The sequence below is a fragment of the Erpetoichthys calabaricus genome, chromosome 13 (genome assembly GCF_900747795.2).
Source record: "Erpetoichthys calabaricus chromosome 13, fErpCal1.3, whole genome shotgun sequence".
In the NCBI taxonomy this organism is placed as follows: Eukaryota; Metazoa; Chordata; class Cladistia; order Polypteriformes; family Polypteridae; genus Erpetoichthys; species Erpetoichthys calabaricus.
The window spans coordinates 139,632,731-139,658,551 of NC_041406.2; the positions used below are offsets into that span (position 1 = coordinate 139,632,731).

At 44.1% G+C, this 25,821-nt stretch overlaps 2 protein-coding genes across 2 annotated transcripts in view; one reads left to right on the top strand and one right to left on the bottom strand.

The window, feature by feature from the left end:
* Nucleotides 1-4,463, bottom strand: part of fam91a1 (family with sequence similarity 91 member A1) — a 58,040-nt gene extending 53,577 nt beyond the window's left edge. Inside the window, exon 1 of the mRNA XM_028817581.2 lies at nucleotides 4,218-4,463. Within this exon, the coding sequence (XP_028673414.2) occupies nucleotides 4,218-4,289 (72 nt within the window). The 5' untranslated portion in view covers nucleotides 4,290-4,463. The remainder of the gene's footprint in view (nucleotides 1-4,217) is intronic.
* A 6,116-nt stretch (nucleotides 4,464-10,579) lies between these two features.
* On the top strand, nucleotides 10,580-24,885 carry klhl38a (kelch-like family member 38a). Its single transcript, XM_028817580.2, has 3 exons — nucleotides 10,580-11,922; nucleotides 14,464-14,569; nucleotides 24,321-24,885. Exons 1-3 carry the CDS (start codon nucleotides 10,603-10,605, stop codon nucleotides 24,608-24,610), a joined length of 1,716 nt encoding a protein of 571 aa, XP_028673413.1. The 5' UTR covers nucleotides 10,580-10,602; the 3' UTR covers nucleotides 24,611-24,885.
* Nucleotides 24,886-25,821: the final 936 nt, after the last annotated feature.

Sequence of the window (25,821 nt, forward strand, 5' to 3'; positions counted from 1 at the left end):
GTAGCAAACAAAAAATATTTTTTTGTAGACCAATGGAATCAAAAGAGTTGTCCGAGAGCCAAGGACCAAGGACTCGCCGAGAGGCCTAGCAGGTCCAGTAAGTGATGCACTCCACTGCCATGGCCTCCTCTATGCAAGACTCCACTGCTGAAGACAAAGCACGTTGCAGCTCGTTTAAAGTTTGCCGCACAACATTTTGGACCAGCCAATGAAATACGAGTAGAAGAGAGTCTGGTCAGAGGAGAGCGAAATGGAACTCTTTGGATGTCATTGCACACACCATGTTTGGAGGAGAAATGGCACTGCACATCACCCCAGGAACACCACACAAACAGTGAGGTTTGGAGGTGGAAACATCATAGTGTGGGGCCGATTTTCAGAATATGGTACTGGCGGACTTCATATACTTGAAGGAAGGATGAATGGAGAAATGTAGCGGGGCATTCTTGATAAGAAATCTGCTGCCATCTACCAGAATGCTGGACATTTCAGCAAGACAAGGATGCCAACCACACAGCTAAGGAAACTCTCAAATGGTTTCAGAGAATAAAGAAAATCAAGCTGCTAGAATGGCCCAGTCTATCACCCGACTTGAATCCAATTGAAAATCGATGGAAAGAACTGAAGATCAGACCCCTGGAACCTTCAAGATTTGATGACAATTTGTGCGGAAGAATGGGCCAAAATCCCATCTGAGAAGTGCATGCGACTCGTTTCTCCATACAGGAGGCGACTTGAGGCTGTCATTACCAACAAAGGCTTTTTCTACCAAGTATGAAATAAACTTCAGTACGCGTGTTCAATACTTATTCCCTGTGTCATTCCACTTTATTACACTTAATTTATGGACTTACTTGTTTTGATGTCTTTGTACAGTATCTCACACAAGCGAGTACACCCCTCACATTTTTGTAAATATTTTATCTTTAAATGTGACAACACCTGATATGATGTAAAGTAGTCCGTGTACAGCTTGTACAATGGTGTAAATTTGCTGTCCCCTCAAAATAACTCAACACACAGCCATTAATGTCTAAACCACTGGCAACAAAAGTGAGTACACCCCCAAGTGAACAAATTGTGCCCAATTAGCCATTTTCCCTCCTGGTGTCATGCGACGCATTAGTGTTACAGGGTCTCAGGTGTGTTAAATTTGGTGTCATCCTCATACTGGTCACTGGAAGTTCAACATGGCACAGAACTCTCAGAGGATCTGAAAACAAGAATTGCCACTCTACATAAAGATGGCCTCGGGTATAAGAAGATTACCAACACCCTGAAACTGAGCTGCAGCACGGTGGCCAAGACCATACAGCGGTTTAACAGGACAGGTTCCACTCAGAACAGGCCTCGCCATGTCGACCAAAGAAGTTGAGTGCCACGTGCTCAGCGTCATATCCAGAGGTGGTCTTTTGAAAATCGACGTATGAGTGCTGCAGAGGTCAGCCTGCCAGTGCTCAGACCATATGCCCGCCGCACACGGCATCAAATTGGTCTGCATGGCTGTCGTCCCAGAAGGAAGCCTCTTCTAAAGATGATGCACAAGAAAGCCCGCAAACAGTCTGGTGAAGATAAGCAGACTAAGGACATGGATTACTGAAACCATCCTGTGGTCTGATGAGACCAAGATCAACTTATTTGGTTCAGATGATGTCAAGCGTGTGTCGGCAACCAGTTGAGGAGTACAAAAACAAGGGCGTCTTGCCTACAGTCAAGCATGGTGGTGGGAGTGTCATGGTTTGGGGATGCATGAGTGCTGCTGGCACTGGGGAGCTACAGTTCACTGAGGGAACCATGAATGCCAACATGTACTGTGATATACTGAAGCACAGCATGATTCCCCCTCCCTTCGGAAACTGAACATGATAACGACCCCAAACACACCTCCAAGATGACCACTGCCTTGCTAAAGAAACCGAGAGTAAAGGTGCTGGACTGGCCAAGCATGTCTCCAGACCTAAACCCTATTGAGCATCTGTGGGGAAGGTGGAGGAGCGCAAGGTCTCTAACATCCACCAGCTCCATCATGTCGTCATGGAGGAGTGGAAGAGGATTCCAGTGGCCACCTGTGAAGCTCCATGCCCAAGAGAGTTAAGGCAGTGCTGGAAAATAATGGTGGCCACACAAAATATTGACACTTTGGGCACAATTTGGACATTTTGCACTTAAGGGTGTACTCACTTTTCTTGCCAGCGTTTTTGACATTAATGGCCGTGTGTTGAGTAATTTTGAGGGGCCAGCAAATGTACACTGTGATACAAGCTGTACACGGACTACTTTACATTGTATCAAAGTGTCATATCTTCAGTGCTGTCCCATGAAAAGATATCATAAAATATTTACAAAAATGTGAGGGGTGTACTCACTTTTGTGAGATACTGCATGTGTGGATTACTTGGGTTGTTACCGATGTCTGGTGAAAATTTCACATCAACAGCCCCATTAGAAACACAAATGATGTTAACACTAATGGTACTGCTATGTGTGCCACATATGTTGAACATGATGGCGAACAAGTTGAGACTTCCTGTAAAACATGTTTTGTGAAGAAATTGTTTCGACCATTCAAATGTTAACATAATTCTGACTCTCCCTGTATATTTACTGACAAAAACGTTGATGTGTTCAATACTTATTTTCCCCGCTGTATACATAATATAAAAAAGCATTTTATATGCATGGAATCAGATTTGACCTCATCTCAGCCAGTGGATAGTTAAGGCTTTGGACTTCAGACCCCAATTTAAATGGTGCGACTCAAACCACCTACACCTGAACACCAGCAAAACCAAGGAGCTGGTGGTGGATTTTAGGAGGACCAGGCCCCTCCTGGACCCCGTGATCATCAGAGGTGACTGTGAGCAGAGGGTACAGACCTAAAAATACCTGGGAGTGCAGCTGGATGATAAACTGGACTGGACTGTCAATACCGATTCTTTGTGCAAGAGAGGACAGAGCCGGCTATACTTCCTTAGAAGGCTGGCGTCCTTCAACATCTGCAAGAAGACGCTGCAGATGTTCTATTAGACGGTTGTGGTGAGCGCCCTCTTCTACGCGGTGGTGTGCTGGGGAGGCAGCATAAAGAAGATGGACGCCTCATGCCTGGACAAACTGGTGAGGAAGGCAGGCTCTATTGTAGGCACGGAGCTGGACAGTCTGATATCTGTGGCAGAGCGACGGGCGCTGAGCAGACTCCTGTCAATCATGGAGAATCCACTGCATCCACTGAACAGGATCATCTCCAGACAGAAGAGCAGCTTCAGAGACAGACTGCTGTCACCGTCCTGCTCCACTGACAGACTGAGGAGATCGTTCCTCCGCCACACTATGTGACTCTTCAATTCCACCCGGGGGGGTAAACGTTAACATTATACAAAGTTATTGACTGTTATACCTGCACGTTTATCACTCTTTAATATAATATTGTTTTTTATCAGTATGCTGGTGCTGGAGTATGTGAATTTCCCCTTGGGATTAATAAAGTATCTATCTATCTACCCCAAGTTTGTTCATTCAAGTCCTGCTACAGACACTGTGTGGCCCTGAGCGAGTCACTTCACCTGCCTGCACTCCAATTGGAAAAAGAAATGGAACTGCAGCTCAGATGTTGCAGGTCACTTTGGATAAAGGCGTCCGCCAGTAAGTAAATGTAAATGACACAATGCTGGGATAGTCTCTACAATTCAGTAAGCTCCTAACAGAATGAGCGGATACTGGGAGCTGGAGACATGGAGAGGATTCCGTTGCCATTACACGCGAGTGTGGCAACTAGCCCTTGAAAGACCTGGCATATCATTCAGTGGTGGCTCTCCGGGGTTATTGGTGTGAAGTTTCAAATTTCCACAACTCCAAAATGGAGTAATGCGGCTGGATGGAGAGAATAAATCCACGACAGTTTCATCCTTCCACATATGTTATGTGTGAAAGTTAAAGGGTGACAATAAGAAATTAATAAAGCTCAATTCTCAACATAATCCAAATATACAGTCAAATAATTCTAAATGGCGAAAACAAGAATGTACGGAAAGAGCGTTAAACAAGAGGCATCAACCGGGACATTCTGAATCCGGACCGGCACGAAATTATCCGAGGCATTTCTACTTCATGCAAAACTAAAGACATCGACTTGTCTCAAGCAGCAGACGACCGACACAAAAATTGAATATCTGTGGCGAGTAAGGAGACAAGTAAAAAAAAAAAATGAAGAATCTCTTTACCTGTTTCACGTTAGCCGGTAGTTTGGTCCAAGGGTAGTTCTGCCTGATATGAAACTCCACATCTGTGTTCATGCTGAAGTAATGACAGCGTCCACAACTTAGCGCTGACAAGATAACGAGAGCAGCGCAACGAACATTACACGTGAAACTCAATTCACACTTTCATATCTCTCGCTGTCTTTCTTGGATTCTCCGCTACTTTGTCTTTTCACTTCCTATTTTGTTAAAGACGGAAGTTGACGTTCAAATGTGACGTTGTTTCCGCTTCGCGCTGGTTGGTGGGATTTGGTGTTCATATGCCGGGTGTTTTGGCGGCCAAATTTCAGACGCCCTTCATTGTCGTTTGGAATTAATACTGATAAAATATGGAGGAAAGTTTCGGACAAAATTAAATACGTATGCAAATAAATAAAAGTGCTGTGAAACATGACAATAAATAAATAATTACAACACAAATAATTATAAATAATTAAATTGATCATATATTGTTTAGTTCTTTATGTGTTTATTTATTTCTTCATGCATTTATTTGTAACATGAACTAAGCCCTAAAATGATAACTGTCACTTTCACTTGTCAAAGCTGAAAAGGGTGGGCTTTAACACGTTTTTTTGCTGGGTGAATCAGCACAGGTATGCGCTTTTCTTTTCTTGGTATGTGACCAGCAGGGGGCGCTTGATCCCTGTGAATGTGTCATTTTATTCGAAATGCAGCACATAGTTGAAATTGAAGATAGATAGAGGAAATATATATACACAAGAGAAATGTATTATAAATGGATATACACAGTATATATATAAGTATATAAATCAGGAAGGATAGTCGCTTTGAAAACCCACACAAATCGCTCCAGAAACTCCTTTCTTCCTAGTGCCATACGACTTTTCAATAAGAAATATCGGAGATAATGATTAAGGTTTTGATACTCCTGTAACCTTTTTTTTCATTTTTTTTGGTGTAAATATTTATTATCTAACTGCCTTACCGTAACCTTTCTTGTTTCTATTTGTCTGTTTTATTTCATTCCGTCTGTTATTAGATGCAACTGAGAAGGCAAATTTCATGTTTTCTTGTGTAAACATGACTAAATAAAGAAACATTAAACCATATATATAGCGCCACAATGGATGGATTCTCTACTCCTTACATGCCTATTGCCTATTGCCGCACTAGTTGGACTGAGCAGAGTTGCCGTTCTTATAGGCGCTCCTGCTATGGATGATGTACTGTAATGCCAGTTCATTTTTTGCATGACTCATTCTATACAAAACCAGATCGAAGAGAAGTCGTTGGTACAGTTCAGTTCTTCATTGCGGGTTGCTGATGGCTGCAGTTCTGTTTCGGCGGAGCACAGGAGGCATTCGTTCTTCGACCTCAGGGCCGTTTCTGGGCATAGACGGTGTATGCAAGCGTCCACTGTGCCCTCTAGTGGTCAGGGCTCATTACTGCAGCACACAGTAGAGATTTCTATCTTTATTTAAGTTTAGAAAAATGTGTCCGGACCGGAGCACAAACAAATGTTTATGATGTCCGCCTCTGTAGCGTTTGCACTATGCACGGCACAATCTGTCCGCCGTTGAATACACTCATGCAGGCAGCGTGCCAAGCATCTCATACGACAGGTGGCTTCCTAGCTACCTGTGCGTCGCCCACGTGTGACAGTAAAGCACAGCCGCTTCAACTTCGCTTTCTGCCAGGACCAGGACTCATGACCCTGGTCTTCGCACATCATTTTTTTCCCCTCAGGAAACGCCTCATAAACGCCTTCACCAATCTGGCCCTTCTTCACACCTCACTCCTTCAGAAGAAAAGCATCTCTTCTTGCGCCGGCTTCTATTTAACTGCCACTACCCGCCGCGCCTAAACTCCGCCCACCTTCCGCCGTTTCCCCTAAAGTCTCCCCCAAACCCAGCCCCGCCTACTCGCCTCAGCAGCCAATCGGCCGCTCCAGTTGACCAGATCGGTTTGAGGTCAAATGAATCCCTGATTGTGAAACTGGTTGGAGCAGAAATCTGCGACCACTGGGGGTCCCCAGGCCTGAACCTGATGTTCTACAGTAGTTAGTATCGTATCTATGTAGTGATTTACACCACATCGCTGTCTTCCACAGTAAAGCACCCCTTGTTGTTAATATTAACGTGAGGGGCTAAACGGCATTTAATGGAAAGATCTGCGCATACGGGGCCTGTAAAAAGTCTTCACCCCTTTGGAAGTTTTCACATTTTGCGGTCAGGTCTGAAGATAACTTTTCGGTCTGCTTTTGCCCAGCTGGTAAGTCTTTTTGCTTAAAACAAGCGGGCCACGCCTGGCACTACATTGCAATACTGATACAATCCCGCAATAAAATAGGGGGAACTGCCCAGATAGCAACTAGACATGGGTTCTGAATCCATTATGCCAGCTCTGTGAGGCAGCAGTACAAGCCACCATGCCACACTGTGGGGCACACAAAACCCAGCTTCTGTATGGGACCATCCTCAGCCTCGTCAGTGCCAGTGGTAGCCGTCCATATTGACAGCAGAGGAGACACCTTTCTGCTTGGTTAAGAACACAGAGTCTTGAAAAACAGAAGCTTACTCAATCAGATAGAAAGAAAGATGTCGTGTCTGTGCCATGAAAACACAGCGGCTTTTTTGCATGTGACCAGTTTTGAAAGTCCTTGATGCCCTATTTATAGACCTGGAATTTACAGAATGTCCCCATGGCAAGCGGCTGCAATCTAGCGGAGTTTTAAACAACAACAGACGTCGAAAGCATAGCAGAGCGAGTTAACAGAAAGGATCCTTATTTCCATTTGAAGGACACAACATAAAGACCGAAGAGAAAACCCGTTAGTTGGAAAAACAACAGGTGGGTAAAGATTCTGTGTGTGTAAGAGAAAGAAGGCACGCTATAAAAAATATGTCTGTCCTGCTTTTTGAGATGACAGTGTTTTGGTCTGTTTTAATAGTATGTGTACTATAAATGATCTTGCATGATGTGGACCGGGGATGGCATGGTGGTGCAGCAGTTAGCTGCCTTGCATATTCGGTGTTCTAGGGTACAGAAGAAAACACTTATATGGCAAATTACATGGTGGCACTTCACCCACCACTAATGTGCAGCATCCAATGGCAACCATTTCACACCAGTGAGCTCACCACCGATTGGTTAGTTGGGTGTTGAAGGAGGGAGAGAGATAGTTAGGGGGTGATGGGGGGGGCAGAATGACCAGGTCATGACTGACAATTTAGCCAGGATGTCAGGGACCACCCTACTCTTTATGAAAGATGAGAGAGTCAGGGGCTTGGTTTTACATCTCATCTGTGTGAAGTCTGCATATTCTGTCCTGCCTGTGTGGGTTTCATCCTGTTATTCCAGTTTGTTTACTTACTGACTCCAAACTGGTGCCGCGTCTGGGACTCGTTCTTATCTTGGCCTCCTCAATCCTGAATGCGATAAGGCAGGTTAAAGACTGTTATGTTATGTCATGTCGAACTTATAAGAAGCAGATATGAATGAGGGGAGAGCTGCTGCCTCACAGTAAGGACACCAGCGTTCACATCCCCGGACCTCCCTGCGTGGAGTTGGCATATTCTCTCCATGGCTGCGTGGGTACCCACTGGGTTCTCTGGTATCCTCCCATAACTCAAAGGCATATAGGTTAGGTGAACTGGCGACTCTAAATTGCCCATATGGGGTGTGTGTGTGTGGTCACCTGTCCAGGCTTTGTTCCTGCCTTGTGCTAGCTGGGATTGGCTCCAGTCCACCATGTGCCCCTGGTCTGGATTAAGCGGGTTCAGCTTGTCTCCACCTCTGGCACTGGTTATGACGTTTGATCAGGTGATGGCAACAGGCATCATTAATATCAACAATATGGCTGCACCCATGAAAATAGTGCAGAGAGTGCTGACACTTGCTCTGCTGAAGCTGACTGAATATTTAACTCTGGATCAGGCGATGAAGTGAAAACAAAAAAGAGAATTCACCAGAGAGATCAAAACCAGAGAGACAAAGAGATCTTTCACCAAGCCAAGAATGTGAGACAAGAATCAAAACCTTAACACTGAAAGTATAAATCAGAAAACCGAGAAAGAAAATACCAGGAAGTGTATGTTAAGACTTTTAGTTTTATCCAAACACGAATACCACAACAGTGCATAATATGACCTTCTATGGGGCTGCACAGATGACATCACGTGAGCACACTCTGGTGGGCCTCTGCAAGGATGTCTTGGCAACAGCTGACACAAAACCCCAAAATGGTGCCACCAGTCAATATTCAAAATGTTACTGTGATAAGACACACACAAAAAAAATTATGCAACTTTGTAACAAATCCAGGAGAGGACAAAATAAATTGTTGAATTTACATTCCTCAACCCCAGGATAATTACCAAGATGTCCCAGAAACTCCTCAGCAATGCTCACCAAAGAGACAACGCACAATGTCCACCTTACTAAAAGGATAAGTGTCTGTGTGTCCATCCAGTTGCTATGTCCCTGTCATTCCAACAGATGGCACATCATAAACATTTTTAGTGATAAAATACATTGCATGTGTCATTCCAACAGATGGCACATCACAAACATTTTTAGTAATAAAATGCATTGCATGTGTCATTCCAACAGATGGTGCATCAGAAATGTTTTTAGTAATAAATAGTGCATCACAAACATTTTTAGCAATAAAATGCATTGTATGTGTCATTCCAACAGATGGTGCATCACAAACATCATTTGTCATTCCAACAGATGGTGCATCACAAACATTTTTAGTAATAAATTGCATTGCATGTGTCATTCCAAGAGATGGTGCATCAGAAATGTTTTTAGCAATAAAATGCATTTCATGTGTCATTCCAACAGATGGTGAATCACAAAAATTTTTTGTAATAAATAGTGCATCACAAACATTTTTAGCAATAAAATGCATTGCATGTGTCATTGCAACAGACGGTGCATCACAAACGTTTTTAGTAATAAAAAATGCATTGTATGTGTCATTCCAACAGATGGTGCATCACAAACATCATTTGTCATTCCAACAGATGGTGCATCACAAACATTTTTAGTAATAAAATGCATTGCATGTGTCATTCCAAGAGATGGTGCATCAGAAATGTTTTTAGCAATAAAATGCATTTCATGTGTCATTCCAACAGATGGTGAATCACAAACATTTTTAGTAATAAATAGTGCATCACAAACATTTTTAGTAATAAAATGCATTGCATGTGTCATTCCAACAGATGGTGCATCAGAAGCGTTTTTAGCAATAAAATGCCTTTCATGTGTCATTCCAACAGATGGTGAATCACAAACGTTTTTAGTAATAAAAAAATGCATTGTATGTGTCATTCCAACAGATGGTGCATCACAAACATTTTTAGTAATAAAATGCAGTGCATCTGTCATTCCAACAGATGGTGAATCACAAACATGTAATAAAATTAATTATATCTGTCATTCCAACAGATGGTGCATCACAAATATTAACACTGCTCTTATGAATCCCATACCGAATGGCATATAACAGAGGCACAGAGGTATTCAATGGTGTATAACAAACGTTAACGCTGAGGTCTATGTTGATGACTTAAATTTCAGCCTGCCTTAGATGGGTAGCACAGCTAGTGGTAATATAATGGTGTTACAAAACATTCCAGTCGGGAAGGATGATGGTTTCTTACCAGGACGGGAGGCCAGAATGGAATGAGAGACAGATTGGCCAGCAGGATGGAAAAATAACGTTGCGCCTGTCCAGTATAATGTAGTAGATGGACCAGTGGAAGCCAAGAGTTGGGAGCTGTTCCATCCCCCATACACCAGGTGGCAGCGGTCCTTGTATGACAGCCCAGTTTGGACTATCACAGGGGTGCTTGGGAGTATGGCAGCTCTATTGGGGTCCCTGGGTGCCAATAGTGGGCGATGTCAAGGAAATTACCTCCCTTCTTTCTTTATGACCCCAAAATGCTTCCAGGGAGACACAGCAGAGCCCCAGAAGCATTCCTACACCCGGCTGCCATCTCACATCAGGGAGTCAGAGTCAGGAGGCAACACTCAACGGCAGGATGAGAGGAAGAAGAATTTGTTTGGGTTACTGTGATTGTGCAACACATCTTTGGAAAGATGATCTGAAAACATGCCAAGGTTTAATAAATATTTTTAACTTAAACCTACGAGTGTGTTGGGTGTTACTGTGTCTTGGGTTTGGGACTCGGTAGCACCCCCTGGTGGTTACAATATATAAGAAGAGAAATAAAACAAAGACATCTAAAAACGATACAAATATATTAGGACACTGCTGGTTAAGATCTTGTCATATTTGTTTTTGTCAGTGGCATGAAACGTAAGGAATCATACAATTTCCAGGTCTAACTGATACCTTGTTGTGTTTTACAGAATGAATGAAGAGTCCCCAAAAGGCCTCACCTTCTTTGACAGAGAATTTTCATCAGACCTCCTCGCGCAGCTCAACTCTCTTCGACAAGATGAGGTCTTTACTGATGTCATGCTCTGCACGGGCGACAGGGAGTTTTCCTGTCATCGCAATGTTCTCGTTTCAAGCAGCCCTTACTTCAAAGCGATGTTCTGCAGCAACTTCCGAGAACGTTTTCTATCAAAAATCACATTGCCAGGGATTTCGTCCGATGCCCTAAGTCAACTTTTGGATTACGTTTATACTGGGACGATCACAATAACAACAGAAGGCGTGCTGCCCTTGATGGAAACGGCAGCACTTTTGCAGTACTCCCGTCTCTTTGAGGCCTGTTCTTCCTTCCTCCTGGGACTTCTAAATCCCAAGAACTGCCTGAGCATGATCCGGCTCTCCGAAGCATTTGGCTGCAGTAAGCTCGGCCAGAAGGCCAAAGACATTGCGTTGCGCAGATTTTCTGACGTGGCTGCATCGGAAGAGTTCAGGGAGCTCTCTTTGAGAGATCTGATTGATTATCTGGGCGACGATCAGCTGTGTCTCCAGGAGGAGCAGGTCTTTGAGGTGTTAATGGCATGGATTCACTGTGACCTGCAAAGCAGGAAGGACTCGATCCTTGATCTCTTCAGAAACGTCAGACTGCAGCACGTCCACCCAACGTATCTGTTCCAATTCATAGCCAACGAACCGCTGATTAAGCGTTCCGCCGTCTGCACCGGTTTGATAGAAGCTTTACGACGCACAACGGCACTCAGTCTCCCCAAAGCCCCACGACGGTGCGCAAGTCATGAAAGCCTGGTCCTGGTCGGAGGGAGAAAGAACAACCAGCAAACCGCCAGAGATGTCTTACTCTACGAAGAAGCCTCTCAGAAGTGGCAGTGGCTCTCAAAGTTGCCGCTGCGCCTTTACAAGTCTTCTTCGGTGCTCGTTCACGGCGTCCTCTATATTTTGGGGGGCCTGGTCATGAACGGAAGGAAGGCGGAAGTCACTTCCAACGTGTACACGTTCTCTTTCAAATCGCATCAGTGGAGGCGAGCGGACCCCATGCTCGAGCCGCATTACGCTCACACGAGCATCGCTTCGATGAACTACATCTTTGTCCTTGGGGGTCTCGGGCTGGCGAAGCAAGTCTCCAATGACGTGGAAAGATATAACATCGTCTACAACCTTTGGGAAGCCATGGCCCCGATGCCAGTAGCTGTCCTTCATCCGGCTGTTGCCGTTAAAGATCAAAGAATCTACGTTTTTGGAGGGGAGGATGCAAAGCAATACCCGGTCAGGCTCATTCAGGTAAAAAGAAACGAACATTTTACGGCGGGGCTTCTTAACTCTTTGAGAGGCTGAATATTTTTTTTCCAAAAAACTCAGTTTTCTGAAAAGCACACAAAGCAATGGTTTCACACATAAACCAACATAAAATGTCTGTTGCTATGTGCCATGGCTGCTGTTGGCGCATGTTCGGGATCTCTGGTGGCAGTAGTTGCGTGGGGGCACCTCGATTGTCAGCAGGAACGCACGGTGGGCCGGGTGCCTGGCTGTCTTCACACAGTAAGTGGGTGGCGGTCACAAGGTGATGCAATATGGTTTGTACCTCTTGTCATCATAAGTGGTGGTCCTCCGAGGTGAAAGCCGCTGTAGGCGCATCAGCTACATGAAAGTGTTCAGCACCGCGATCAGCTGTGGACCTATCAGATGATGCTGGTACCTCTCTTTCGTTTTTGATATCCATCTCCAAATCACTTGCATCAAACTTGGAGTCTGACAAGTCAGAGTCCTATTCAACGAAATTACGTAAAATGTCCATGGAGTATTTTGCTTTGCACATCTGCTTTGGTCTCTCGCCAGATGTCGGTGCCAATTTAGAGGTTGTTTGCTCTTCACTACTCATGCACGCACAGGGAATCGAGGTTAAATCAACAAAGCTATGTAACTTTCCTTCTAGCAAAGAGAGTCAAACTAAAACGTAACGGTGATTTTGTTACAGTTTACAGCTGATTACCGTCCTATACCCCTGAATTTTGACAAAAGTCGACATTGTGGACAAAGACACCAGACAAGACAGCAGGTGTGGTTAAATAGCAGCTTTTATTCTTCAGTGTCACAGTGAGCAGAGTTTCAGAAAAGCAGGCAATCGATATTACATGACAGCATCAGGGCTCTTCTGAACCCCGTCTGTTGGGTGGGGCAAAGTTTTTATACCCCTAGAATGCATGATTTAATATCATTATGAAATGCAACAATTGACACTTTTATTAGATAGATAGATAGATAGATAGACATACACAATCCTTGAGCCCCTTCAACGCCCCTTGTGCAACTTGATTTCTTGGCCCCTTTGTTATGGCGTTCAGATGTAAACTAAGGGAAAACGTGATAAGGCAGTCTCATGTGTGGAATGCTTAGACCTTGAGTCCTTTGGACAAATATTTTTCTGTTTGCTCAGCAAAGCATGTTTTTAAAGCTTACTTCTGCTTAACTGCTTAGACAAGGATTAGTACAAGGGAACGAAGAGAACATTCATCTTTCACAACATCAGCCCTGAAAGAGTTAAACATCGCCGCCGATCGGTCACGAGCGAATTAACGTTGTATTTAATGCAGGCAGGAGGGCATTGCAATGACACAAGCGGATTGGCTGGCGGGACAAGGAAATAAATTTGTACCCAGCCGGTGTGTTTTAATGGACGGACTGAGAAGAGCCGAGGATGGGGGATTGGTTCCAACCCCCATTCACGCTGGGGCAGCGGTCCTTGTATGGCAACCCGCAGGGATGCTTGGGACTTGCAGTCCAGAAGTGATCGATAGAGGGCGCTGTCTTATCCTTGTTCTATGGCCTGGAAGTGCTTCCTCAAGGACACAGCATGACACCGGAAATATTCCCGGGTCCGACATAAAAGGAGTCCGCTGCCTGTCATTGGAGAGTCAGAGTCAGGAGGCGGCAGGCAACACTCAACAGAGATAGAGAAGGAGGGAGAATTGTTTGATTTGTGTATAATAGTTGGATTTATTGCACTGATGATTTTGGTGTTGAAGAGGTGATTGCAAAGATGTGCTCTAGGAAGATTTATTAATAAAAGTCCTTTATTTTATTCCTGTAACGTGTGCTGTATTGCTGTGTCTTGGGCTTTTGAGCTCAGTGGCACCCCCTTGTGGTCACAGCATTTAAACATTAAATATAATAACGTGCACACCTGAAGGAAATGGGAGATCGTGGCTGGGTTGTTCACCTGCCGACTTGTTGCCGTCACCTTGTGATCCCCGTCCGTGTATTATCAGGGCTCCTGACTAGTTGTCTGCTCTGCTGCAATGCATTACTTTGGCTCCTCCATCTTGCTCCTATGATCCACCCAAGGTCCTTCTCACTCAAAGCTGCTCCTCAATGTCACCTTCTTCTGGCACAGACACCGGACCACCTAACCCACAGAGTGCTCCTGTTTAAATAACCCATACCAGAGGGTGCCCAGCACCTGGACAGTGGTCTCTTTCCAGATAGACTCCCTTGTAACTCTTGTAGACAAGAAGCATTAGCTTCACATAGACCCTCCATATCTTTGTCCAATGACAGACTCCTTTATACAGTAGTGACATATCGATAAACACGTCAAACTTCCCTCTGGGAGATGATCTACAAAAACGGGCAGGAAGGGCAAAGGACCTTCTGTTTCAGGAGGTCCAACCAGCTTTCCAAGAATAACCTTTGGCCCAAAATCTCACTTCTCGTTCCAGGTGACCCACCTGTGCTCTTATTATAAGACATAAACGTAAAATGGCTACCCTGTTCTAAGGGTGGAAAGGCAAATGGAAAAACTAACAGATGATCTCTTCTTTTCAGGTTTACCACATGACTCGAAATCTGTGGCACCGCTTAGAAACAAGAACGGTGAAGAACGTGTATGCACCAGCAGCTGTCCTCGATGACCGAATCTTCATTGTTGGAGGTAAGCTTACATGTCACCGTGGCCGAGGATGAAGAATTATCCTGACACAATCCATCTGTCCACCCACCTGTCCAATCTCAAACCTGCTTAACCCAATTTTGGCATCATGTGAACGATCAATGGGTTCGAGACCCAGTGTTCTTTTGATAAAGGTGCTGGTGTTTTTGGACTGCTTATTTACAGGACGTGTGAAATACGTTCCCTTTTGAGGTGACCTACGGGTGGTGTGATGACTCTTGTGATCTTTGTGTGGCCACAAGGAGGCTCCACTGAGCCCCAAACCCAAGACACAGTAATACAGAACACGTTGTTAGAATAAAACAAAGGATTTTTATTCTCTCAACGCACTTCTTCAGAATCTCCCCTCCAGAATCAGCCACAATAAATCCATCAATTACACAAAACACACACACAATTCTCCCTCCTCTCTAACTTTGCTGAGTGTTGCCTGCTGCCTTGCAGCTCGGACTCCCAAGCACCCCCGCGGGTGTTCAGATTGGGTTACCATGCGAGGATCATTGCCACCTACTGTATGGGGGATGGAACCGACCCTCGGCTTCTCTCAGTCTGTTCATTAGAGCATATCAGCTGGGTACAAATGTATTTTTCTTGTCCCAGCAGCCATTTCACTTGCGTCATCTCAATGGCCTTCTATCTGGGTAATGAAATATCCTCTGTTCCGGCCGGGGTGCCCATTCTCCTGCTACATCTGATATGTATAAAGTTCTTCAGGACTGTTATACCGTAGTGCTTCGTACTTCAAATGATTCTAACTTTGAACGTTTCAGAGTTCCAACGCTAAACTCGAGAGAAATTTGATCCGGAGTTGAACCGATGCTTCTTCGTTCATACTGTGTGCGCAACCAATGGAGTTTAAGCAGCAAGCGTAAAGTGATGATGTTTACGTGCGCCCAAATCGTCTTCTCGATCTCTTGCGTTACGCTCATATGTTTTCAGTGCTTTATTCGCTTTATTTTTGGTGTGTTTGATTATATACAGTATATAAAACCTCCATCTGTTAACCAATGGCATCCCACAAGAGTGTGGAAGCAACAAAGCCTAAGATGAAGGTTGTAGTGTCGATGATTGTGGAGAAAAAGGAACTTCTCACGAAGCATGAAAGCGGGACACGTGTGGTGGATCTGGTGGCCCTCAACCAGTTGTGCTAAGAGGTCCAGGAGTGCAGGTATTGGGGGTCTTAATGGAAGACGACTCCTCTTCCCAACCAGCCACACGGGACACCACCACTCCCCACTAAAATACGCTAAATGCAATTTTCATTTTATTTCAATAATTTCATTTATTACACAGTATTTGTGTATTTATTGTTTTCATGTTTTAATTTCTTATTTATGGCATTTACTTGTGTTTTTACCTTAAATTATGTGTATTTGCTGTTGATCAAAATTGGTATTGTTTAGGGTCTGGGAATGGTTTAATTCGGCTTCCATTATTTCTAATGGGGAAAACTGACTCAGTTTGTACGGCCTCCCAAAACAAATTAAATCTGGAGTACGAGGCACCACTGTATTTCTATTATAGTACAGAAGATCTGCTTTTTAGGTGTGTTTTTGTGTTTTCTCCATGTTAAATTTTTGTTTGCGTTCTATCCAGAGGTGGGTAGTAACGAGTTACATTTACTCCATTACAATTACTTGAGTAACTTTTTAAAAAAATTGTACTTCTAAGAGTAGTTTTACTGCACCATACTTTTTTACTTTTACTTGAGTACATTTGTGAAGAAGAAATGCTACTCTTACTGCACTACATTGGGCAACACTCGAATCGTTACTTTTTTTCCATTGTAGCAGTAGAGGTATCGATCCACCTCTTGAACCCTCAGGTACCACTCCAAACAGCAGGTAAAAGTATAACAATAATTTATTTTGTTATAATACAGTGCACTAAGCACCCTCCACTCCACACTACTCATATAACAAATCAATTCTCTATAATAAAGCACAAATAATCACTCCTCCACTCCCAGACACTTCGCCACCCTACCTCCCAGCTCAGCTCAGTGTCTGGGCTTTCCCAGAGTCCTTTATACTCCCTGACCTGGAGGTGTCCCTGCCCAACAGTCCACAAGTCCTTATTCCTTCCAGGTCAGGGTAAACAGTCCTTATCTTCACCCCGGAAGCACATCGTTTCTTCCTGTCCCGGGATTATGACGCACTTCCGGGTTATAGGGCATATATGAGTCCACGGGCCTCCCGACAGAGACTCCCAGTGGTCCCCAAGGTATCCAGCAGGGCTGTGTATAAAAACTACATAGTCCATAAGGCCCTGCTGGAATTCGGGGCCTGTCCATGCTGTCGGGAGAGCTCCTCCTGGCGGCCTGGGGGTGAGGGCCGGAATATGAAGCCGGCAATCCATCACACCATTATATACGCTAGATTTTTTCCAGAGAGAAGCCGCCAGTGGATCTACTGCTTGACTGTTTCACCAATCAGACGTAGCAACAATAATCACATGGCTCAGTTTCACCAATCAGACGTAGCAACAATAATCACATGGCTCAGTTTCACCAATCAGATGTAGCAACAATAATCACATGGCTCAGTTTCACCAATCAGATGTAACAACAATAATCACATGGCTCAGTTTTACCAATCAGATTTAGCAACAATAATCACATGGCTCAGTTTCACCAATCGGACGTAGCAACAATAATCACATGGCTCAGTTTCACCAATCAGATTTAGCAACAATAATCACATGGCTCAGTTTCACCAATCAGATGTAGCAACAATAATCACATGGCTCAGTTTCACCAATCAGATGTAACAACAATAATCACATGGCTCAGTTTTACCAATCAGATTTAGCAACAATAATCACATGGCTCAGTTTCACCAATCAGATGTAACAACAATAATCACATGGCTCAGTTTTACCAATCAGATTTAGCAACAATAATCACATGGCTCAGTTTCACCAATCAGACGTAGCAACAATAATCACATGGCTCAGTTTCACCAATCAGACATAGTGTGGAATATGACCCGGACACAGACAGGCAGACACGTTAGATTTACCTCACACATGTTTATTTAGGGTCTCCATTACCCAAATTCACTACTCACAACCCCAATAACCCTCAGTCCAGGCCAACACAATGCCTTCTCTCTCTTTTCTTCAGACTGCCTCCTTCTCTCCTCCAGAGACCTTGTCCACTCTTCCACCCGACTCAAGTCCATCTCTGAAGGGAGGTGGCCCCTTTAAATAAGCACCCAGATGTGCTCCAGGTGTGTTCCCGGCAATCTCCCACCGACACGCCCCAGTGTGGCGGAAGTGCCGGCTGTCTCCACGGAAGCACTCCAGGTGTCCCTGTTCCTCTTCCCCCCAGCACTTCCTGGTGTGGCAGAAGTGCTGGGGTCCAGGGTTCTCCAGGTATTGGGGTGCCCCCTGGAGGTGATAACGGGCCCCTACAGGGTCGAGCTTCCCAGCTCTGTACCCATGGCCACCAGGGCGGTCATCCCCTCGAGGTCTGGAGGAGGCACAAGCCCTCCTCCGGTCTTTTCGGTTGTCCCGGGTGGGTACCACCCCTATCCGGGCACCACAGTAGCAATAATCACATGGCTCAGTTTCACCAATCAGACGTAGCCATGCAGTCACATGCCCACACACAAACTGTGGCAGCATAGCGGCACAAACTCCTCACAGACAGCGGACAGGGAAAGAAAGAATCCATGAAAAATGAGAGCCAACTCCTGCTGAAGCTTAACCATCACGTCACTGAGTGAAGAACAAGCAGGTTTTAACCAAACATGCACAGACACAGAGAGTCAAGGTAAAGTGAGACTTCTTGGACGTGCACAAGCTGCCCTGTTCTACTGTTATTTTCTATCAGCTGTGCTGAATATACAGTATTATATTGTCCGTGTACAGTAGATCTTGTCACTGTTCAAACATACATGTCACCTACTGTAGGTATCTTCTTCAAAAGCTCTGTGGTGAAAAACTAAGATTTGGAACTTTGTGTTATTTGTGCATCTTTGTTTTGTAAAGATGTTATTTATTTTTTACTCGTTTTTTATTTTATTATTTGGAAATAGAAGAATTTGCACATTATTTTATATTTTTGTCTGTCTTATTACAACATTTCTAAAAAATAAATCATTTATTATGATCAAACAGTTACTCAGTACTTGAGTTGTCTTTTCACCAAATACTTTTTTTAACTCTTTTACTTGAGTCATTTTTTGGATGACTACTTTTAACGTCTACTTGAGTAATATTATTTTGAGGTAACGCTACTCTTACTTGAGTACAATTTTTGGCTACTCTGCCCACCTCTGGTTCTATCACAATGCCATTTTGTTTTCATGGAGAGAGAGAGAGAGATAAAAAGTCAAAGCAGGATCAAAGCGGAGCCGGTGGGTCGGGACTGTGACCCCGCTGGGGTGAGCAGGTGACACTCACGGGGGCAGGACCACTCCCGACCACTTTGAGCCACTCCCTGAGAGCAGGGCTCATGGGTCCCTCCCAACGTATTCACAGAGGGATGGCGGCGAGGACACGACACAGTTTGAGGGTCGGAGGACCGGGAGGGGTGAGCAGAGGCGACATCGGCTTTAAAAAGGAACTCATGTTTGTTTAAAAATAAAAAAAAAAAAAAGATTGACCCTGACTGAGTTTTAACCTCGGATTTTAACCATGTCTGAATTATTTATTTGTTAGTATTTCAACCTTCACTTTTATTACTGTTGTTACGGATTATTCATCATGGAAGAAGCCTGCTCTGCACGTTATTGTTTTTGGAACACTTTGCTCAATAAAAGCACTAAGTACTTCTGATGCACCAACCCTTGCCTGTTGTGTGCCCACATTGCCAAGCCCACCCCTGGTTACATTTATCAATGTCCCAGGTTCAAGGAAGTGATACTACACAACCCCTTTGTTGGGCCTGGGCAGGCCGGGAAGCTTACCTGTTGAGTTTAGGCCCTGCCTGCCTGGGGAGAAAAAGGTCAATCTAGTGGGCCCAGGCTTTAAATTAGGGGAGCACTGGCACTTTGTATGAGTTTATTAGAGGCCTGCTCTCCTCTTTGTGCTTCACGGTGAAAGGATTTCACAACACTGTCTCACAGCTCCATAGTCCTGGGATTCAAATCCTAGCCTGGGCGATGCCTGTGTGTTGTTTCCATTGTTTCCCCTACATTCCAAAGACTTGTAGGGTGGTCTTAATTAGCAGAGTGTGGGCCTGCCCTACGAAAGACTGCCAACCTGCCCAGGGTTAGTTCCTGTCTTGGTGCCAGGTTAGGACCTGGCTACCTGCAACCCTATATTGGACTATTGGATGGACTGAAGGATTTTGTGACAAGATGTTAAATATTAGTTGTCATATATTGGAATATGATTATTTGCTTTACAGTCTGTTAGTCATATTGTTTCTTCTGTAAAGAACACCAGTAATACAACAGAGTTAAGCTGCACCAAGCGATCCACAAACCACCTCACACACAGTGTCGGCCCTTTGCAACTGCCAGGTTTTCTGCACAAATTGGTCATAAAACGCATTCTGATCTTCATTCCACAAATCACAAGTATAGACAAACACAACACGCTTACCCTAATAACGCACAAACAATTGTAATCTTTTGTGTCTTTTCGCTCAAACATTCACAGTGTGCGGTCGTAAAAGTAAATGAACTGGCAGCCATGACCTCAAACAAGCACTTCAGGTAGCTGAGGATACAACATATACAACGAACGTTCAGGAGGAATTTTTGGACCTTTCTTCCTTACAGAGCTGGTTCATCTCATCCATATTCTTAGGATGTCTGGCATGAGTGGCTCTCCTGAGGTCATTACACAGCATCTCCATTAGGTTAAGGTCTGGGCTCAGAGTGGGCCACTCCAAAAAGCAGATCACAGTAGATCTGCTTCGATGTTTAGGGTCACTGTCTTACTGCATCACCCAACTACTAGTCCTGTAGGATACCTTGATAAACTTGGGAATTCATTTCCCCTTTAGTGATGGCATCCCAACTGTTGGGATGCAGTGCCCTTTTTACGCCATACATACTGCTGTGAGTTCCTCCTGAAAAACTCAACCTTAGTGTCTTCAGTTCATAAACCCAACAGCATTGAGCAGAAACATCACAGTGGCTCCATCCCCTGGAACTCTACACAAAGGGGACAGGTCACATAACTACACAGAAAACAACTAAACACAACACCTACATGATAAATCATTCACTAAGAAAACCATATTCAAAACATAACATTAAAAAAGATTTGGGGTGTACGCACACTAGCAATTTGTTCCATGCCTGAGCACGTTTGTCCACATGTAACACCGCAAAGTATAGTTGGTTTGACTAGTGTGATCGCTCGGTGCCGGGCCAACTGTATCGAGTGCACGCCCTGGTGCCTGAGCACGATTCAGTAGCATTCGAGGAACACTGATCGCTAAATGTGTCCAACCACGGAAAACAGACATGACGTTGTACCTTTAGGGGGCGATATAGCTCCCTAGTTGAAGTAAGTTCTCTTGTAATTGCGGTGTTTTAAGTAACCAAAAACTATATAGATACGATATTAAAAGGCGATACCTCTCCCATAGTGATACGGCGGTAAAAATCACATAAGAGAAAATAACTTAGCTTTCTTTACTGACGATTTACGCTGCATTACAGATGGGAAGCCTATGGCAAAGACAATACCAAGGTGGTATCTTGATCTATACAGTCTGCCATCTTTCATTGCTGCACTGGAAGGCTTTTCAGGACAGATGACAATATCACCCATCCGTCCGTCGGCTTCGAAGTGTTTGGTTGCTGTCCAAGTCTTTTATACTGGTTCCTCCACGTGCAGGCCTCCACATCGGCAAATAGTCAATTTCCAAACAATGAAAGAAGATTTTGTGCTGACTGTTAACAGAGGACAAAATAGTATACATCTGTCTTTAGGCGGACTACACATTCCTCCAGCTGTCTTTGTCTATCTCAGGGGTAGGCAACGTCGGTCCTGGAGTGCCACAGTATGTGCAGGTTTTTGTTCCAACCCAGTTCCTTAACGAGAACTCAATTATTGCTGATGAAGCACATATTGCTTAAGTGACATTTTAATGCTTCATTTTAGTGGTCTCGCTTGTTAAGGTTCTCCAACCTTAATTGCTTATTTCAATCTTAAACTGCTGCATTCAGTGTTTTAATTGCTCCTTATTAGCAATAAGATGTAAAACAGGGGTAGGCAATGTCGGTCCTGGTGAGCCGCAGTGGCTACAGGTTTTCATTCCAACCCAATTGCTTAATTAGAAACCAATCATTGCCAATCTCAGACCTTATTTAATTTTATGGCTTGTTAGTCTGTGCAATGTAAGGCTCTTATATCGTAGATTTTTTTCCTTTTCAAGGATATCATCCAAATGATTTGAAGCCTAAAACAGATCATTTTCAGTCTGTCACATTTTTCTATTAAGTGTTTTATTAAATCAAACAGTGCATGATGAACACACACAGATGTAATTGGAAAAAAGCTAGCTGGAGAACTGCTGGCTGCTTTGTCTTTTACATCTTATTGCTAATAAGGAGCAATTAAAACACTGAATGCAGCAGTTTAAGATTGAAATAAGCAATTAAGGTTGGAGAACCTTAACAAGCGAGACCACTAAAATGAAGCATCAAAATGTCACTTAAGCAATATGTGCTTCATCAGCAATAATTGAGTTCTCGTTAAGGAACTGGGTTGGAACAAAAACCTGCACATACTGTGGCACTCCAGGACCGACGTTGCCTACCCCTGGTCTATCTTGTCCTATGCTTGGCCCGGCCTGTACATGTGAGTGGATTTTTAAAATAATTTTTGTACAGAAAACAGTGACATTAAACTTATATTCTTATTACAGACGTCAATGATGCGACAAGTCAGATAGTCCAATTCTCATTTCATTCAATACAATTCGAGTTAAAAACAGGTTTTTATTTTCACCTTACACATGGCCATGACTTGTAGTTGGCAAGAAAAGCTGCAAATTCCTCCCTTAACATCATCTGTCACCGTAAAAATCTTCACGTACAGTGCATCTGTAAAGTATTCACAGCGCATCACTTTTTCCACATTTTGTTATGTTACAGCCTTATTCCAAAATGGATTAAATTAATTTTTTTCCTCAGAATTCTGCACACAACACCCCATAATGACAACGTGAAAAAAGTTTGAGGTTTTTGCAAATTTATTAAAAATAAAAAAACTGAGAAATCCCATGTCCATAAGTATTCACAGCCTTTGCTCAATACTTTGTCGATGCCCCTTTGGCAGCAATTCCAGCCTCAAGTCTTGTTGAATATGATGCCACAAGCTTGGCACACCTATCCTTGGCCAGTTTCGCCCATTCCTCTTTGCAGGACCTCTCAAGCTCCATCAGGTTGGATGGGAAGCGTCGGTGCACAGCCATTTTAAGATCTCTCCAGAGATGTTCAATCGGATTCAAGTCTGGGCTCTGGCTGGGCCACTCAAGGACATTCACAGAGTTGTCCTGAAGCCACTCCTTTGATATCTTGGCTGTGTGCTTAGGGTCGTTGTCCTGCTGAAAGATGAACCGTCACCCCAGTCTGAGGTCAAGAGCGCTCTGGAGCAGGTTTTCATCCAGGATGTCTCTGTACAATGCTGCAGTCATCTTTCCCTTTATCCTGACTAGTCTCCCAGTCCCTGCCGCTGAAAAACATCCCCACAGCATGATGCTGCCACCACCATACTTCACTGTAGGGATGGTATTGGCCTGGTGATGAGCGGTGCCTGGTTTCCTCCAAACGTGACGCCTGGCATTCACACCAAAGAGTTCAATCTTTGCCTCATCAGACCAGAGAATTTTCTTTCTCGTGGTCTGAGAGTCCTTCAGGTGCCTTTTGGCAAAGTCCAGGCGGGCTGCCATGTGCCTTTTACTAAGGAGTGGCTTCCGTCTGGCCACTCTACCATACAGGCCTGATTGGTGGATGGCTGCAGAGATGGTTGTCCTTCTGGAAGGTTCTCCTCTCTCCACAGAGGACCTCTGGAGCTCTGACAGAGTGACCATCGGGTTCTTGGTCACCTCCCTGACTAAGGCCCTTCTCCCCTGATCGCTCAGTTTAGATGGCTGGCCAGCACTAGGAAGATTCCTGGTGGTTTCGAACTTCTTCCACTTACGGATGATGGAGGCCACTGTGCTCATTGGGACCTTCAAAGCAGCAGAAGTTTTTCGGTAACCTTCCCCAGATTTGTGCCTCGAGACAATCCTGTCTCGGAGGTCTACAGGCAATTCCTTTGACTTCATGCTTGGTTTGTGCTCTGACATGAACTGTCAACTGTGGGACCTTCTATAGACAGGTGTGTGCCTTTCCAAATCATGTCCAGTCAACTGAATTTACCACAGGTGGACTCCAATGAAGCTGCAGAAACATCTCAAGGATGATCAGGGGAAACAGGATGCACCTGAGCTCAAGTTTGAGCTTCATGGCAAAGGCTGTGAATACTTATGTACATGTGCTTTCTCAATTTTTAGGGGGAATGGGGACAATCGTGCTTGGGCACGCACGGTATGGAACAAATGTGCCCAGTGTGAGTACACCCCTAATGAAACATACAAAACAGGACCAGGGAGCATTACGTTAGCCAAGTCTGGATCGGAGTCACAGATGTGTATTCTGGTTTTCATTTCGATTGGACCATTGCATGAGAGTGCAACATTTTTGTTAGAGCATGTCAAATTTTTATGTCGTAAGTGGTTTTGGTAGTTCATTTCTCTTTAATGTTCTCTCACACTCTCTAGGCTACACAAGGAGAATGATTGCCTACGACCCGAAGACAAACACATTTACAAACTGTGCCAGCCTGAAGGAGAGACGGATGCATCATGGAGCCACCGTCATTGATAACAAACTCTACATTACTGGCGGACGATTCGTTACCAGTTTCAATGTCATTCAGGATTCAGACTGTGTAGACTGCTATGATCCTAAAACGGACTGCTGGTCCTCTAAGGGGAGACTACCGTACAAAGTTTTCGACCACGGAGTCCATGCTTTCCCGAGAGTGGGCGGTGAAGAAACTCCAGTTTGACCTTTTTCTCCACAAATGGTGCCAATAAGAAGCATCTGATGTGAAAAGTCGCGTGATAATAATTGGTGCGTTTGTTCCATATTTGGTCTTTTTTTTTTTTTTAAATCCATTCTGGGGATGACCATCACGCTAAACGGCCACCAATGGAAAATACTGAAGTGTTGTGAATTTATAAGGTGCAGGATTTGATTTAAATGTTTTTACACTTGTGGAATTTTGTTGGATTTCATTTGTAATTCTTTTGTACAATAAAAAAAAAAAAAAAAGAAGGATCCAGGCTGGACTCCAATTTCCTTTTTTTTTTTTTATGATGCCCATTTTTATTATTCTCTGTCTTATTTTAAAACAATTAGAGTGGAATGGAGGTTGACATAGTAGACCCAACACCATGAATGAATGGGTTAGTGCTGCTGCTGCTTTAGGGCTCGTTTATACTTCACGCTCAGAATGCGTACACGCCCACATCATGGCCGCCATGCGTTCCCAGCGTTCATTTGATGTGTCCTCTGAGCAGGTCCTCAGAAATTAACGTGACGTGTGCACGAGTTGCAGTACCAGCAAAGAGTCGAAACGTGACGTCAGAGTCTCTGTTTACTACAGTTAGGTCCATAAATATTTGGGCAGAGACAACTTTTGTCTCATTTTGGTTCTGTACATTACCACAATGAATTTTAAATGAAACAACTCCGATGCAGTTGAAGTGCAGACTTTCAGCTTTATTTCAGTGGGGTGAACAGATAGATAGATAGATAGATACTTTATTAATCCCAATGGGAAATTCACATTCTTCAGCAGCAGCATACTGATACAATAAATAATATTAAATTAAAGAATGATAATAATGTAGGTGAAAAACAGACAATAACTTTGTATAATGTTGAATGTTAACGTTTACCCCCCCGGGTGGAATTGAAGAGTCGCATAGTTTGGGGGAGGAACGATCTCCTCAATCTGTCTGTGGAGCAGGACGGTGACAGCAGTCTGTCGCTGAAGCTGCTCTTCTGTCTGGAGATGATACTATTTAGTGGATGCAGTGGATTCTCCATAATTGATAGGAGTCTGCTCAGCGCCCTTCGCTCTGCCACAGATGTCAAACTGTCCAGCTCCATGCCAACAATAGAGCCTGCCTTCCTCACCAGTTTGTCCAGACATGAGGCGTCTTTCCTCTTAATGCTGCCTCCCCAGCACACCACTGCGTAGAAGAGGGCGCT

Bases quoted from the DNA above. Each gene is read 5' to 3' on its own strand.
- klhl38a (XM_028817580.2), top strand. From the start codon at position 10,603: ATGAATGAAGAGTCCCCAAAAGGCCTCACCTTCTTTGACAGAGAATTT. The intron at 11,923-14,463 runs GTAAAAAGAAAC...TCTTCTTTTCAG, and splicing joins ACCCGGTCAGGCTCATTCAG to GTTTACCACATGACTCGAAA. The intron at 14,570-24,320 runs GTAAGCTTACAT...CACACTCTCTAG, and splicing joins CCGAATCTTCATTGTTGGAG to GCTACACAAGGAGAATGATT.